Raw genomic sequence first — 18,435 nt, 5'->3', positions numbered from 1 at the left:
TCAATTTTAAAAACTCTCAGCCGATTAATTGGTTATCGAACTTTCCCACCACCTTAGTTATTGGTATCAGCAAAATCCACTATCGGTCGACCTCTAATGACAGGTAAAGACATAGAGGCTTAAAAGAGTCTAAAATGAATAAAATCCCAAAAGCAGTTTACTGTGCAACCAAAGTCCCAATAAAAACCAGAAAAATTACGATTTGGTTCATAACGTGGGAATTTTAACTATAAACATGCCGGAAATACACTGGGGACTCTTATTTTGAAACGACAGACACCTGGATCTCTTACAACGCTCTATATGCAAGTATTTACCAAATGAAGCTTTTTACAGACTTTATTTTCACCAGATGAAGAGTCCATATCATCACATTTCCCTTTGCATGCCCTCACGTTTATTTAAAACACTTGATGATCTAATCAAAATAACAAAATATGCACTGAGCATAAAAATATGGATGAACATTGTCCAAGATGAAATATTTACAGCAAACCCCACGAGGTGTCATTGTTTTTATTTGACCTCTAGAGGCTAGAGGAATAAAAATAAAAACAACTATCATGTCGATAACCAGTAGCTCCAAAAGGCAACTTTCGATATATTGGTCTACCTCTAGTTAAATGTCACTACAATAATTGTGTTGACAGTTCTATGCCAATCTCTGGTTAATTTCTGGCCCTGGTCTATGAATAAACCCTTATTTACTCAGCTGAACTAAAAGCTGAATCCCACAAAACCTGTCAAGCAATGTCCCATTTCACCCCAAAATCAAAAGAAATAAGAATATTATATATTCTGTATGTAGGCCATTATATTCGGCAATTGAAAAACACCTATCGGTTGATCGCTATATTTTCACATGAAAGTAAAACTGTTGGAGGAGGAAGTACCTGCTCGGCAGCGAGAGCTTCACCATAACCGTGAAGGAAGTTTCCCGGTATAACAGTTCCCACGATGGTCAAACCTTTCCCTGCTTTCAGCTGAGACGCAAACGTCAGCAAACGTGGAGATTTCACGTGAGCATCTTCATCCAGTTTCAGCAAGACCAGGAGCTGAGGCCTGTGAGGCGAGAGAGAGAAACTAGCATTCATAAACTCCATCTGACTGTGTTTGCACTGACAGGTGCAAGATATATTATTCACAAATATATTTGAATTGTTATTATTATGGCTGTCGATTGAATACGTTAATTCAGTGTGATTAATTATAGTTGAAACATCAACAATCACAACTGATAGGAATTTTCCTACCATCGGAGCAATTCAAGCTTGAAGTACTGTGCCACCTTCATGTTTTTTTGAGCCTCTGTCAGCAGGGGGCAGTAAGTGCAACTGCACAGGTAACGCACAGCTGTACAGGCATGCCAACAAACCACACTGACACCAGACAGCGCAAGATGAGGACGTGTTCTTGCGTTCCAACACATCTGGATTTGTCAGGGCGTGAGACGTGTTTTTCTACGTTTCAAATTACGTTTAAAGGAATAGTTCATCCAAAAATGAAAATTCTCTCATCATTAACTCACACTCATGCCATCCCAGATGTGTGCGACTTTCTTTCTTCAGCAGAACACAAATGTGTTACACCATTTTTTTGTTGTTTGTTATGTGCACGTAGCCTAAGACCAGTCTCAAGCATGTACATGCACTCCTCTGTGAGGATTATTTTAATATCTACACAGTTACATAGTGTTTGGACTTGATTTAAAGGGATCATGTCATGAGGAATCAAATTTTACTTGATATTTTGACATATAAAAGAGGTCTTTAAAAACATACTTAATCCCCAATGCAATAGAAGCATTTATTGAAACCAAGCTGCAAAAACGGCCCGTTCTCTACTTCCACAGCTTCCCTACGCCACTAGGGTACTCATTAATTCACGACCGCCTCCACAGCAACATCAAAACCTACTTTACATCATTGCACTCTTTGCCCCGCCCACTGGGGCTCAGTTCATAAGCAGAGAGATAGCAGGACAGACAGAACTAGTGTGGTCTACTAACTATTCCTGAAGACCAAAGGGGACCCATCTGGACTACTTTGAATTATTTTTGTATATAAACATGCACTAGACAGATGTCTTTGACCATTTTCATGTATCTCGTGCCACTTTTAAAAGATGCAGTGTCAAGTTACAGTCTTTGACGTGTTCTTGCGCCCATCTGCCTTATTTTTATTTCTTGGTGTATGTAAGCATGCACTAGATGGACGTCTTTGACCATTCTGATGCGTTTCCGGCGCCTCAGTGCAGGATAATACTGTATGTGTGTGCATCTAGTTCACCATACTTTGGACTATGAATGTATGTGATCTGTTTGATGTGCGTTATGTGTAAATCATAAAATGTAGTTTTATATTGTTGTGGAGCTTGTTCATTCTCTTCCGATTGAGTCTCAAATATGGCTGTATTCGAGGGGGTGCACAATGTTATCCAATTATAACAGTGGACGTTTGCAATGAAGTTTAAAGGAGGCGCTGAAGCCAAAACCAAGCGTTTCAGACAGAGGGCCAGAGACTGGGTGAAAAATTATCATATATTACCAAATTATATATATTTATATATATATAATATATATATATATATATATATATATATACACACACACACACACACACACACACAGATACATACATACAGTTGAATACACTGCCAAATCAGTTTTTCACAATTCCTGACATTTCATCGTAGAAAACATTCCCTGTCTTAGGTCAGTTAGGATCACTACTTTATTTTAAGGATGTGAAATGTCAGAATAATAGTAGAGAGAATGATTTATTTCAGCTTTTATTTCTTTCATCACATTCCCAGTGGGTCAGAAGTTTACATACACTTTGTTAGTATTTGGTAGCATTGCCTTTAAATTGTTTAACTTGGGTCAAATGTTTTGGGTATCCTTCCACAAGCTTCTCACAATAAGTAGCTGGAATTTTGGCCCATTCCTCCAGACAGAACTGGTGTAACTGAGTCAGGTTTGTAGGCCTCCTTGCTCGCTAGGGCTGCAACTAACGATTATTTTGATAATCGACTAATCTAACGATTATTACAATGATTATTCAACTATTCGGGCAACGCGTGCAGAACTGTGGTGTCATCAACTGATTTAACATACTCAGTTAACAGGACAACTTCTCCCTGTAGAAAGTTGACCCACGTGAAACACAGGCGGAGTGTGTCCATCTACAGAGCCATACAGGTGCATTAACGGAGGTTACGACTGGGCATGTCTATTTGGCGCTTTGTTTTCTTCACTAAACTATATGATCCAGATGCGTTATTAAACTAGAGATGAACCGCGGAGCAAATGCTCACCGAACACGTGGTTGGCGAACTGTACGGTTCGGTTTTTACCGAGAACCGTTACACCACTAATCCGCACAACTTTTTTTTTTTGTTGATCTTTGTACACGCAGTTGCGTTGCATCTCAATGTATTTTCAGCATCTCATGTCATGAACACTGCATTTTTAAGACACTGTGTCAAGTTAAAAATAGTTCAACAAATGCATTCTGTTCCATTCCATTTTGCTCCTAGCTGTTGAAGACTAGAACGCCTGTGTGAACGTTTTTAAATAAAAGCATCCAATTAGGGTCAGATGAATCTGGAACAAGCCTGATTATACAGGACTTCCTTAAGACCAACTACTTTAGTTTGAAAATACATAGTTTTGCACATCCCCAGTACATGAACATGTGATTAAATAAGTGTGTGTGTGTATACCTCCAGTTTTTGGTGTGTGGTGGTCCTTCCTCCAGTCTGAGCAGAGCAAATCGAGCCGCACTGAGAGACAAACCCCTGATACCATCACCCCACTCCTTCTCTGCTCTAAAACACACACACAATAATACTGAAGTACAGTGTACATATTTTGACAAATACTGTATTTTGACATTATAGCCATTTTGTTTTGTTCTGAGAGATTTCTATGAGACTATTTGGAATAAAAGCAGAAACACAATAAACACACACACACAACAATCCCACAACCAGACTCTCATTAATCTATCACTATCCTAATCTAATGAAAGCCCTTAGTTAAAGAGCTGCTAATAGTTTCACACTAACATACTATAACCCACACAAACACACACACAAACTCAGGGTTCTGGTTCCCATGACAACGTACCCGTGGTACTCGATGTATTTGTATATCATTCCAGCAATCACCATGGCAACAATAGCATAGTACCATGAGGATATGAACATCAGTGCTAGACAGATCATCATGCCGAGAAAAGACAACGTCCTGAAAAACAGGAAATGACATAATGGGCTGATTGCATAATTCTTGATACACTCAACACAAATGAGAACAGTTTCCATTTAATTAATCACTTTTATATAAAATATTTTCATTCAGAAAAAAATGTGTTAAAGTGGAATAATGTGTGTGACTGCAGGTGTTTTTTTTACCAGTGATAGTATGAGAACCGAGGTCTCCAGTTTGGCGTTCTAAGCAGCGTCTGAAGAGCGCAAGCCAAATTCACAAACAGGTAACACATCAAGAAAAACCTGCAGCCAGAGAGAATATTTAATGATGATCTACGTGATGCCACACATATATGACATGCAAATGAAACTGCAGCTGAATCTTGGAAACTCACAACACTCTTACATTGAGAGTATTGGAGCGACCAGGTCCAGTGAAGCGATGAGGATTCCCAGTTCAGCGAGGACAGCGGTGAGTAACAGAGCCCAGGTAGGTTCTCCATTCGCCTTACCATGACCAAACACCTACAGAAACACAAAATTAATTATCCAAACACAACACAAACACAATTCAAAACAGAAAGTCTGGTCTTTAGAGTAAATGCATTGGGCAGTACTCTGTGAAGGTCTCACCCTCAAGAAAGGAATAATGTTGTCTTTAGCGATGGCCTGCAGCAGACGAGGAGCTCCAGTCAGTGATTGGAGGCCAGCGCCGCACGTAGAGAAGAAAGAGCCTATCACAATCACCCAAGGCGAGGGCCATGACACAGTGCCCACGACAAGATTTCCTTTCACAGAGTCTCCAAATCTGAAAAAGTCAAATGAAAATAATCTGAGAAAGGAAGGAGGAAGAAACTCAGGGAAGGAAAGAAAAAGGAAGGAAGGAACTGAAGGAAGGACCTGAGAAGGGAGGGAAGGTAGGAAGTAACACAGGGAAGTAAGGAAGGAACTGAGGGAGGGAAAGGAAGGAAGGAATGACGAAAGGAAATGAGGGATGGAAGGACAGACAGACCTGAGGAAGGAAGGAACTGAAGGAGGGAAGGAAAGACGGATCTGAGGAAGGAAGGAACAAAGGACCTGAGAAGGGAAGAAAAGAAGGCAAGAAGTAACACAGGGAAGTAAGTAACTGAAGGAAGGACCTGAGAAGGGAGGGAAGGAAGGAAGGCAGGCAGGAAGTAACACAGGGGAGTAAGGAAGGAATTGAGGGAGGGAAAGAAGAAAGGAAGGAATGATGAAAGGAACTGAGGGATGGAAGGACAGACAGACCTGAGGAAGGAAGGAACTGAAGGAGGGAAGGACAGATGGACCTGAGGAAGGAAGGATGGAAGGAAAGACCTGAGAAAGGAGGGAAGGAAGGCAGGAAGTAACACAGGGAAGTAAGGAAGGAACTGAGGGAGGGAAAGAAGTAAGGACAGAAGGAAGGACAGACAGACCTGAGCAAGGAAGGAACTGAAGGAAGGAAGGATCTGAGAAGGGAGGGAAGGAAGGAAGTAATGCAGGAAGTAACACAGGGAAGTAAGGAAGGATTTGAGGGAGGGAAAGAAGGAAGGACAGAAGGAAGGATGGAAGGATGGACGAAAGGAATTGAGGGATGGAAGGACAGACAGACCTGAGGAAGGAAGGAACTGAAGGAGGGAAGAACAGAAGGACCTGAGGAAGGAAAAAACTGCAGGAGGGAAGGACAGATGGACCTGAGGAAGGAAGGAACTGAAGCAAGGAAGAATCTAAGAAGGGAGGGAGGGAAGGAAGGAATGCAGGAAGTAACACAGGGAAGTAAGGAAGGAACTGAGGGAGGGAAAGAAGGAAGGACAGAAGGAAGGATGGAAGGATGGACGAAAGGAACTGAGGGATGGAAGGACAGACAGACCTGAGGAAGGAAGGAACTGAAGGAGGGAAGAACAGACGGACCTGAGGAAGGAAAAAACTGCAGGAGGGAAGGACAGATGGACCTGAGGAAGGAAGGAAGGATGGAAGGACCTGAGAAGGGATGGAAGGAAGGCAGGAAGTAACAAAGGGAAGTAAGGAAGGAACTGAGGGAGGGGAAAAAGGAAGGACAGAAGGAACTGAGGAAAGGAAAAGAAGGCAGGAAGGAAGGAATGATGAAAGGAACTGAGGGATGGAAGGACAGACAGGCCTGAGGAAGGAAGGAACTGAAGGAGGGAAGGACAGATGGACCTGAAGGAAGGAAGGAAGAAAGGACCTGAGGAAGGAAGGAAGGAACTAAAAGAAGAAAGAAACTGAGGATAGGAAAAGGGGAACTGAAGGAGTGAAGAAACTGAAATGAAGAGACTAACTTGTCTCGAAGCACAACACCCTCCACACAGGCTCCAAACAGCACCACACAGCTCAAGTCTGACAATCATATTCAGGAAACATGATCACAAAAACAATGTAACTTAATTTAAAAAGTTGATATTTCAGTCTCTGAAATCTGATTGGAGGGGCAACTTTAAGGCTGTTGTGTGACTGTGAGAACAGATCAACTGAATTCTGCATTAAAGTCTACAGTCAACTCTATTACAGCTGAAAATGTAACTGTGGTAGAATCAGTTTAATTCATAGCCTTATTTGTGGCATCAGAGTCACATCACTGACACCAGAAGGAAGGCCCAGAACTTTTTCTTTACAACAGCAATCATTTTTAGATGTGGGTTGTGTAATACGATTTGTATGAACAGTAGCCATGTCTGTGAAGGTATATGTGTGATATAGGATACAGACGAGGGATGTGGTAAGGATGGCGAGAATCGTTCCAATGGGAATCGATCGCTGAGCGTCCTTAAGATCTCCAGACCTGTTCGAGCCGGCCATGATTCCTGTCAGAGAGACAGATCAATGTAATAAACATCTAAAGGAGTTCTGTGTATTTACACCATAGTACACAGTACATAGTGAACACTGCAAAATAGTATGAGTAGAATAGCAGCATGGTATTCCAAACATAGCCTTAGATTGATGGCTAAAGGAAAGACAAAAAGAGAGGATTACCAGTGACAGAGGGAAAGAAAATTCCGATCAACAGAGTGAAGGAAGTGGTGATGTCAGCAAATACGTATGGGTAGTGATTGGACACAGTCGGCCTGTGGGTGGAGGCATGAGAGCCACGCTCCAAAACATCTCCTTTACTAGAATAAGAACTCCAGATATTCTCTAGAGAGAGAGAGAGAGAGACAGTAAACACACATATAATTACTGTATGTTTGAATGTGACATTTACTGTATGTGCACACATGTATTTGGGATGGGAGATATAGCTAAGAATTTATTTTGACAATGTTCAATACATGTCTCAATATTTATGTATTTGCTCAAAAATAACTAAAGGGTGATTGTTTTATAAATGCTGGATCGAAAATTTAGATTCAAAATTAGAGATTGACCAGTATTGGTTTTTAATGATAGTCTTGACTGGATACAAAATATCTAATTCTGGCTATATTTTTGAGATGATAGTAGGCTGATTTAGCTATTGCTCTGATGTGACTACTGAAAGTAAGGTCTGACTCCAAAATGACACCAAGACTTTATTTTGTGTCTTTAGACCCCTGCAGTCAAGGTATGTGTTCACCTTGGGAATTTTGCCTTTGTTGCCAAATACAATGACCTCTGTCTTGTTATTGTTTAACTGAAGGAAGTTTTGGCACATCCAACTGTTATTTTCATCAATGCACTTGCACAGAGAGTCTATGGGGCTGTAGTCTTTTAGCGATAGGGCTAGATAGATCTGGGTGTCGTCTTCATATCTATGGTACACAATTGGTTTCTTTTTCATAATTTGGCCTAGTGGGAGCATATACAGGTTGAACAGGAGCAGTGCAAGAATTGAGCCTTGTGGGACTCCTTACGGCATGGGTGTCCACTCAGAGATTCATAGTTGCCGATGTTCACATAGTAACCCCTCCCTTCTAGATATGACCTGAACCAGCTTAGGACCGTCCCAGACAGCCCTACCCAGTTTTCCAATATGTCTAGGAGAATGTTTTGGTCAACAGTGTCAAAAGCAGCACTAAGATAAAATAATACCAGCACTGATATTTTGCCTGAATCAGTATTTAACCGAATATCATTAGGGATCAGTATGAGTGCCGTCTCTGTGCTATGATGCAGTCAGAAACCAGACTGGAAATTGTCCAAGTAGTCATTCGAGATTAAGAATTTGTTCAGCTGATTGAAAACAACCTTTTCAATGATCTTGCCTATTAAAGGAAGATTTGAGATTGGTCTGTAGTTGTTCAATATTGAGTTATTTAGATTGCTCTTTTTAAGAAATGAAGCGCAGCGTAGTTCTAGTGGGAAGACTAGCAGCTGTACATCATCGCACCATTAGCTAGGTAACTCCTAGCCAATCATATGTAAGCCATTGCTTTATAAGTCTGCTCACAATCTGTCACATTGCCGTTTCAGTGTGCTAACACGGCAACCTCCACCACCCCACCACCACCAGTCGAGTCCCGTCCTGCATGGGGGTAGGCTCCTCACCCCTGCCTATCTCCGTCAGGATCTGATGGTTCTGAATACACTTCTTCGGACCACCAGATGGGGCTTATACCAAAGAGAGAAATTAAATTCCTGTTTTATATTCCTCAAATAAATGTAATCTAAAACTTTACCCAAATCTGCGAGTCTTCCTGATAGAAGGGGCTTGACAACTGCAGTTGCCAGGGACTTCAGAAATGTGCCTGAATTGAGTGACGCATTTACTATTTCGAACAGATCTTTTTTCGGATAGTTAAACACATTTTTGAAAAATGTTGTGGGGAGTGTGTCAAGACAGCAGGTTGACGTTTTAAGATGCTGTACTGTTTCTTCCAAGGTTTTGCCATCAATTGCCCCAAAATCAGACATAGTGACTAATATCTGTAGTTTTTGTGGTGGGTGCTGTCTGACCTCAGTGCAACATGAGGATGAGCTGATCGCCATTCTAATATCACTGATCTTCTACAGTAGCAAAAAGAGTGTGGGTGTTGTTTATATTGCTGTTAATAATGTTTGAGACGAAGGTCTGTCCAGATGTGCCTAATTCCAAATTGAAAGAATGAAGGCTGTCTTTATAGATGTTATAATGGACTTCAAGATGTGTTTTCCACCACATTCATTCTGCTTTCCTGCATTTTCTTTTCATGTTTTTCACTGCTGTTCTGTTTCTCCAAGGTGCTTTACGCCTGCCAGTGATCGTCCGGACCTTTACAGGAGCAATGCCATCAATAGCATTTTTACCTTTTGAGTTAAAGTCATCGAGGTGATCATCAACGCAGTCTGTGGATATACTCGGTTTCAGAGATATAACCTTGATAAATTGCACACTAGTATTCTCAATTATGTGCCTCTTTTTGACCTAGACAGGTCTAACTTCAGTGGCAGGAGAAATCAATATTTCAAAGAAAATACAGAAATGGTCAGACATCCTAGTGGACGAAATGTTCAGACCCTTACTAATGAGCAGATCAAGAGTGTGTCTGCGATTGTGTGTGGGTCTATCTACATGCTGAGTCAGATCAAAAGTGTTTAAAACTGTTATGAGTCCTTTGGCAGTGTTGTGTTCAGGATTATCTATATGAATGTTGAAATCCCCAGCAATAACAAAACAGTCAAATTCAGAGGAATTTGTTGATAACAGTCCTGTAAAATCATCTACAAAGCCAGGAGAGTATTTTGGAGGCCTATAAATAATTACAAATAGAATGCGTGGAGCACCATTTAGTACAATACTTAGATATTCAAAGGTCAAGTAATCACCAAGTGACACTTGCTTGCATTGAAAGACATCTTTAAATATTGCAGCTAATCCTCCACCTCTCCTAACATCTCTGCAGACACTCATAAAAGTAAAGTTTGGAGGGGCTGATTTACTGACTGAGGACTGTTGCACTGAAGCTTTTATCTAACCATGACTCATTTAGAAACCGGTTGTTTGTGGTGATGAGGTCATTGAAAAGCGCATTAAAAGTCATTGCGATATTCACAAAGTTGCTAATTTTACATCGGCACAGTGAATTTTCAATATACCGCCCAGCACTACATGTATGTTTATGTGAATGTGAGAATCTGTTTTTACCTGAGATCACACCACTAGCCAGTCCAGGTATTCCCTGTATCTGTGTGACGTTATTATGGATGAAATATTCATCACAAACGGCGTTCAACTCCGAGCTGTTACAGAAGTGCCACCACAGAACTGTTGTGTTCTCCACCATGGCAGGCGTAACAGGCGGAGTCTCTGTGGCATTGAAGCTCTCAGTGGCGGTGATGTTAACAGCCTCCTGCGTCGTGGTATCACGCAATGTCCGGACGGTTTTAGCACACTGGGTGTTGTTAAGCCCATGCTGTGAGATACTTCGGTTCCCCAACATGCAAACACTATGGGAAGTGAAGCAGATTGGTCAGTTACACTGTCACTCACTGAGAATGTGCAATAAGGAACTGTTAACATCAGGAGAGCACTGATATAGAAATCAATACCGAAAGCTAACAGGTAATATTTTTTTTGACTGATACAATGGTCAAAATTAGTAGCTGACAATTTTTAAATAAACAATACCAATAAATACAAATAGATTTACCGATATAATGCAGATATGTATTCAAATATGCATTTATTCAACGTAATTCAATATAATGTTGGCAAATCAGATTTTTAATTTTTTCATTATTGCATTTTTATTGGCCGTCCGATGATGATGAAAATCTCAGAATGGCAAAATATGATCTGATTAATCAGTCTGGCCGATATATCGGTCTATTACTTGCCAATATCATAAATCTATACTGTTTTGTCTGTTTTAAACATAGGATTATGTACATATTGGCAATATATCGGCAATCAGCCAACCTGTTCTCTAGATATCGCTATCGAACATTTAAAACCCATATAATTCGACCAGTATAATTTAAAGTAGAAAAGATGAATAGCTGTTTAGTACTTTTGAAAATCTTTATCATAAATGAAGTTTACTTTTTAAAATAAAATAGAAAATCTGCTTCAAATTTCGGCAAAATCAAAAAGATAACAATAATTGTTTGCAAATATCGGTAAACGGGTACCGATATTCGTTTGCACCGATAATCGTTTGCAAATATCGGTAAACGGGTGCCGATAATCGTTTGCAAATATCGGTAAACGGGTGCCGATAATCGTTTACAAATATCGGTAAACGGGTACCGATAATTGTTTGAATAATACAATTTAATTATAGCAAATAAATTGTACACAACAAATCTGAATTTAAATGAATTTATTTAACTGAATATTAATATAAAATGCAGATAATCTCTATCTGATAATCTGCCAAATATCGGCCGATATACCTGTCTATTTTTAATTGTAAACAGTTAACAGTAAACAGTTCAACTACTGACTTTAACTACCACTAACTGCTGACTTTAAAGCAACTACAAAGTACACGTTCCTCCTTCAGGCTATGTTTAATTAGAACTGTCAATCACTAATGTAAAAATCTCCGTGAATACTCACGGGAACGAGGGCGGGCTGAAGGCGGATACTAGCGCTCCGATGTAGATTGAGAGAATGGAAATAATCACACAGGCCAGAAAAACAGACGCTAGCTTGTTGACATATTTGACTCCCACAAACACCAGCAGAGACATCAGCAGTAAGAAGATCGAGCCATAAACGCGCATGTTATTCAGCATGGCTGCTGCCTCGCCATCTGTATTGTCAGAAACAAAGATGACGGCCCCGGGAGCGATGTACATCTGCAAAGACACGGACGAGAGTTACAGGAATACAGGAACCAGCAACACTGCTAAAAACCTTGTCAACACAAACAAACAAACACATTTAATGTCTGTTTTACTTCAAATATTAAATTACAATACATGAGTTTATGGAGAATATATAAAATATTATCATTAGTATTATTAAACCTTTTATAATGAACTACAATTATTTGAAATATAATTAAATTATAATTATAATTATATATATATATATATATATATATATATATATATATATATATATATATTATAATTACAATTATATATATATATATATATATATATATATATATATATAAAAAATGTATAAATTCTAAATATATAGACATACACACATACAATATATACTGTACATAAAAGTATATATAAAATAAAACGTTAATATCTGTGTAGATTAGATTATAACAATTATTTTAAATATAATGACATTTTTATGTAGCTAAAATAAAATATAAATAAAAAATATTTGTAAAATGTATATATAGTGCAATTATAATTATAAATAACAATTAAAACAATTAAAATATACAATTCTAAAATGTATATATTTATATAACTTATTTAACTATAAAAATGCAAAAGTATATAAAGTAAATCATAAATAAACAAACTTTTATATAAAGTGTGTGTATTATATATAATATTACAATATAAACTATTAATATAAAATATATGAATTACATTATTGTCTATATTTTCCTACACTTATTTTTAAGACAAGTATGCATCGAAATACTAAATTGCACTGAAAATGTAAATATGATGGAGATGTTCGCACCAGTAAAATCTCGATAGCACCGAGGATGTACATGGACCCAGCGAAGGTCGTACCCAAATAGAAACATGAGCCCACGGCCCCCCCAAACTCCGGACCCAGAGAACGTGAGATCATAAAGTACGACCCACCCGCTGGAAGAGAGACAGACAGGAAGACAGACAGGTGTGTGTGTTAGTCACTACATTACCACTATGTTAATGAACTCTTACGAAGGTCATATTCGTGAAAGTGTGAGAAATATCGACCAAATCTACGGCAGTTGACTTTACTCAACATTTTTGAAATGCTTTTTAATATTAACTGAGAGACAACATGGTTGGCTGAAAAAAAATGATAAATAAATAAAACATTGTCTCACCACAAGAATTCAGTCATTTTTAATATGCACATTCATACATTAATGTATATAGCTGAAATCGTAGTAGCACAGTAAACTGGCAGCTTTATAAAGAAACAGAGAATACCTGGCACGACTCCATTAGTAGCGATGGCACTCATAGATATTGCAGTCAACATGGTCTATTGAAAAAGAGATGCGTTTATGAAATCAATGGCAGTAATGTACAGAAAATTCACTAAAAACATCGAACACAGAAGTGGTTTATTATCGACTCATAAAGCTGGTAGACTTGAGAACTGACACAAACTTTTCTGTTAACCCTTAAACGTATACCTCGAGTCTTTAGTGACCCGGGACCTCATTCCACCCCCTGTACCTCATCCATTTCCACTATGTACCATAGTATTCCTCAACCTTTCTCTTCTGAATAGTGTAAAATAAAAAAACCTGCCCAAATAGCAAACAATTATTTTTTCTAATTATTTAATTACCAAAAGTGTAAAGACTTTTTAGTGACCCGAAATATGTGATAGTGTCGTAACATTTATTTCCCCTTCTATAAATCATATTTTTATGATTATTTCACATCAATATAAGTTTACTATATTATATATATATATATATATATATTAATTTTTTTGACTACTATATGTATATCGTCAATTTTCTGCATGATTTTCAAATGCTGGTGAATTATCGTTATCCTATATGCATGTACACGCAAATATTAAACATGCTATTTCTTACTCAAAGAAGTGGTGCTGTTTGTTCGGTGATTGATTTGATTTACATTTGACATTGATATTTGATGAAGCAGCAACGTGGAAGTAAACTATAGCAAGTTTAACACATGAGCAGTATGATTTGGATATTGTCATTTGGGTGTACTAATGAAATTATGTGAGTTATGTGTCTATTTAGACTCAATAAGTGCCTGAGAACATACTTATGTGTATCTTATGTGTATCTTATGTGTAGCTCAATATGTGTTTGACCGTCAAAAATCAAATCAAATCAAATCACATTTATTGTCACACAGCCATATACACAAGTGCAATGGTGTGTCAAATTCTTGGGTGCAGTTCCGATCAACATAGCAGTCGTGACAGTGATGAGACATATACCAATTTACAATAACATCAAATTAACACAACGCAATTTAAACATCTGTTATACACAATTACACAACTTAAAACATCAAATTAACATAACACAATTTAAACATCTGTTATACACATAATTACACTCAACAATATACTAATAATAACATACACTGTACAGTATACAATATGCTGTTTTTGTTTTTTACTATATAGATACACATTATTCAATAAAAATTAAAAATTAAAATATATATATAAAAAAAGTATATATATATATATATATATATATATGTATATAGAATGTACAGTATTGTACTGTATTGACATTCAGGCTGTCGGTTGATAGTCAGTTGTTAAGAGAGAATACATATAATAACAGTAATATAATTTATGACAGTCCGGTGTGAGATATAAGAGTAAGAGTAATAAAGTGCAGTGCTGATGTATTTTGATCGTGGGAGATCAAGAGTTCAGAAGTCTGATTGCTTGGGGGAAGAAGCTATCATGGAGTCAGCTGGTGCGGGTCCTGATGCTGCGATACCGCCTACCTGATGGTAGCAGTGAGAACAGCCCATGGCTCGGGTGGCTGGAGTCTCTGATGATCCTCCGAGCTTTTTTCACACACCGCCTTGTATATATTTCCTGGAGGGAGGGAAGCTCACCTCCGATGATGTGTCTGGCAGTTCGCACCACCCTTTGCAGTGCTTTGTGGTTGTGGGCGGTGCTATTGCCGTACCAGGCAGAGATGCAGCCAGTCAGGATGCTCTCTACAGTGCAGGTGTAGAACCGTGTGAGGATGTGGCGGTTCATTCCAAACTTCCTCAGCCGTCTCAGGAAGAAGAGGCGCTGATGAGCCTTCTTCACAACGACTTCAGTGTGGATGGACCATGTGAGTTCCTCAGTGATGTGGACACCCAGGAACTTGAAGCTGCTGACTCTCTCCACTGGTGCTCCATTGATGGTGATGGGACTGTGTTCTCTGTCTTTTCTTCTGAAGTCCACCACAAGCTCCTTTGTCTTACTGACGTTGAAGGAGAGGTTGTGCTCCTGACACCAGCGTGTCAGAGTGTGCACCTCCTCTCTGTAGGCTGTTCATCATTGTCAGTGATCAGACCTACCACCGTCGTGTCATCAGCAAACTTAATGATGGCATTGGAGCTATGTGTTGCCACACAGTCATGTGTGTACAGGGAATACAGGAGTGGGCTGAGAACACAGCCCTGTGGGGCTCCAGTGTTGAGGGTCAGTGATGAGGAGATGTTGCTGCCTATTCTAACCACCTGGTGTCTGCTTGACAGGAAGTCCAGGATCCAGCTGCACAGCGAGCTGTTTAAGCCCAGAGCCCGGAGTTTCTCATCTAGCTTGGAGGGCACTATGGTGTTGAATGCTGAGCTGTAGTCTACAAACAGCATTCTCACATAAGTGTTCCTTTTTTCCAGGTGGGAGAGAGCAGTGTGTATTGTAGATGCAATGGCATCATCAGTGGAGCGGTTGTTGTGGTAAGCAAACTGCAGCGGGTCAAGATTGAGTGGTAATACAGAGCAGATGTAATCTCTGAATAGTCTCTCAAAACATTTGCTGATGATGGGGGTCAGAGCAACAGGACGCCAGTCATTTAAACAAGTTATTTTTGATTGTTTTGGAACAGGCACAATGGTGGATGTTTTAAAGCATGTGGGGACTACAGACAAAGAGAGGGAAAGGTTGAAAATGTCCATAAAAACACCAGCCAGCTGGTTCGCGCACGCTCTGATGACGCGGCCCGGAATGCCGTCTGGACCTGCGGCTTTGTGGATATTCACCCGTCGGAAGGATCGGGTTACATCCGCTACAGAGACGGAGAGTGAACTAACCTCTGTAGCTTCAGCCACGAGAGCTCTCTCCGCGAGGGCGGTGTTATTTCCCTCGAAACGAGCATAAAAAGTATTTAGCTCATCCGGTAGAGAGGCAGCGGTGTTCATGGCGGAGTTTTTATTCCCTTTAAAGTCCGTGATGATGTTAATTCCCTGCCACATGCTTCTAGAGTTGGTGGTGTTAAACTGTCCTTCAATCTTGCTCCTGTACTGGCGTTTTGTTGTTTTGATAGTTTTTCAGAGGGCATAACTGGCTTGTTTATGCTCCTCCGCTTTCCCGGAATTAAAAGCGGAGGTCCGCACATTAAGTGCCGCGCGAACATCGCTATTGATCCACGGCTTCTGATTCGGATAGATTCGCACAGTTCTGGTCGGAATCACTTCCTCTACGCACGTTCTGATGAAACACATTACGCTATCAGCGTAAAGCTCGATGTCGTCATCAGAGGCGGACCGGAACATCTCCCAGTCCGTGCGATCAAAACAGTCTTGTAGCGTAGAGTCTGATTGGTCCGACCAGCACTGGATCGTTCTGAGGGTGGGTGCTTCCTGTTTCAATTTCTGCCTGTAAGCGGGCAGAAGCAGAATGGAAGAGTGGTCCGATTTGCCAAATGGTGGGCAGGGGAGGGATTTGTAGCCATCCCGGAACGGAGAGTAGCAATGGTCCAAAACCCGGTCCCCTCGTGTGTTGAAACTAATGTGCTGGTGATATTTTGGTGCGACTGATTTTAAACTGGCTTTATTAAAGTCCCCGGTCACAATGAACGCGGCCTCAGGGTGCGCGGTTTTCTGCTCACTTATACTCCCATACAGTTCCTTGAGTGCCCAGTCTGTGTTGGCTTGTGGGGGAATGTACACAGCAGTGATAATGACCGCTGTGAATTCCCTCGGTAGCCAGAATGGTCGACAAAGAAGCATAAGAAATTCCAGATCAGGAGAACAGAAAGACTTGATGGAATGTACGTTCCTCTGATCACACCAGGATTTGTTGATCATAAAACATACACCACCTCCTCTAGTTTTACCTGAGAGGTCTTTCAATCTGTCCGCTCGGTGCACGGAGAACCCCGCGGGTTCAATGGCTGAGTCTGGAATCTCCGCAGACATCCAAGTTTCCGTAAGGCAGATAATGCAGCAGTCCCTCGTCTCTCGTTGGAAAGAGATCCGCGCTTTCATCTCGCAGAGCTTGTTATCCAGAGACTGAACATTTGCCAGTAGAATAGTGGGTAGCGGGGGTCGATTTGCGCGGCGTCTTACTCTGATGAGAACGCCGGCTCTGTTTCCCCTTTTCCTCCTGCGTTTCCGCGGCCGTGCTGCCCAGACAAAGGGCTCCGCTTGCGTGTTTGTAAACAGCGGGTCGGCATTGAGGAATGTGAAGTCCGGTTTTCGGTGTGAGATCGCTGAACCAATGTCCAAAAGTGTTTGTCTGTCGTAGACAATAAGGCAGACAACATCCAAGACAAAAAAACATAAGAATTGTAAACAAAACAAACAAACCATTGCTATGTTGTGTCGGAGCTCGCAACGCAGCAGCCATACTCGGCGCCATCTTGAGTCCGTATCATTTGCATCTCATGAAATTTCAACGTGGAAGTAAACTATAGCAAGTTTAACACATGAGCAGTATGATTTGGCTATTGTCATTTGGGTGTACTAATGAAATTATGTGAGTTATGTGTCTATTTAGACTCAATAAGTGCCTGAGAACATACTTGTGTATCTTATGTGTAGATTAAGTGTAGCTCAATATGTGTTTGACCGACATTTGCATCTCATGAAATTTCAGGGTGGAAGTAAACTATAGCAAGTTTAACACATGAACATTATGATTTGGCTATTGTCATTTGGGTGTACTACTGAAATTAGTTGTGTCTATTTAGACTCAATGAGTGCCTGAGAAAATACTTGTGTATCTTATGTGTAGCTCAATATGTGTTTGGCCGTCATTTGCATCTCATGAAATTTCAACGTGGAAGTAAACTATAGCAAGTTTAACACATGAGCAGTATGATTTGGCTATTGTCATTTGGGTGTACTAATGACATTATGTGAGTTATGTGTCTATTTAGACTCAATGAGTGCCTGAGAAAATACTTGTGTATCTTATGTGTAGATTAAGTGTAGCTCAATATGTGTTTGACCGACATTTGCATCTCATGAAATTTCAGCGTGGAAGTAATGAATCCCGTTCTATCATTTGTTGCATAATCTTTTTGATATATGAAAAATAAAACATTAAAACACATCAGAATATATTCTGTTCTATTATTTTCTAATTGTCTTAAAAATGCTTTGAAAATCTGGGCATTTTGTAGATCCATTTGTGATAGATATATTGTATGTTCTGGGTTGCTAAAGACCCAATTATGTAATAATGTTTGGCAAAACGCTTAAAGGTTAATGAAAATCCAT

At 39.8% G+C, this 18,435-nt stretch overlaps 1 protein-coding gene across 5 annotated transcripts in view; it reads right to left on the bottom strand.

Moving 5' to 3' along the window:
- The window catches only part of LOC127447530 (solute carrier family 12 member 6-like), a 41,241-nt gene that overhangs the window by 10,474 nt on the left and 12,332 nt on the right, over positions 1-18,435 (bottom strand). For all 5 annotated transcript variants that reach the window (XM_051709477.1, XM_051709494.1, XM_051709505.1 and 2 more), the window contains exons 6-18: positions 13,192-13,246; positions 12,728-12,858; positions 11,684-11,925; positions 10,268-10,569; positions 7,201-7,362; positions 6,930-7,028; positions 6,507-6,564; positions 4,846-5,020; positions 4,619-4,737; positions 4,417-4,515; positions 4,130-4,249; positions 3,724-3,828; positions 894-1,062 (exon numbers count right to left, since the gene is read on the bottom strand). In XM_051709477.1, the coding sequence (XP_051565437.1) occupies positions 894-1,062; positions 3,724-3,828; positions 4,130-4,249; positions 4,417-4,515; positions 4,619-4,737; positions 4,846-5,020; positions 6,507-6,564; positions 6,930-7,028; positions 7,201-7,362; positions 10,268-10,569; positions 11,684-11,925; positions 12,728-12,858; positions 13,192-13,246 (1,836 nt within the window). The remainder of the gene's footprint in view (positions 1-893; positions 1,063-3,723; positions 3,829-4,129; positions 4,250-4,416; positions 4,516-4,618; positions 4,738-4,845; positions 5,021-6,506; positions 6,565-6,929; positions 7,029-7,200; positions 7,363-10,267; positions 10,570-11,683; positions 11,926-12,727; positions 12,859-13,191; positions 13,247-18,435) is intronic.

This window comes from Myxocyprinus asiaticus, chromosome 1 (genome assembly GCF_019703515.2).
Source record: "Myxocyprinus asiaticus isolate MX2 ecotype Aquarium Trade chromosome 1, UBuf_Myxa_2, whole genome shotgun sequence".
Taxonomy (NCBI): Eukaryota; Metazoa; Chordata; class Actinopteri; order Cypriniformes; family Catostomidae; genus Myxocyprinus; species Myxocyprinus asiaticus.
The sequence above is the reverse complement of the archived record's forward strand: the minus strand, read 5'-3'. Positions and strand labels throughout refer to the sequence as shown.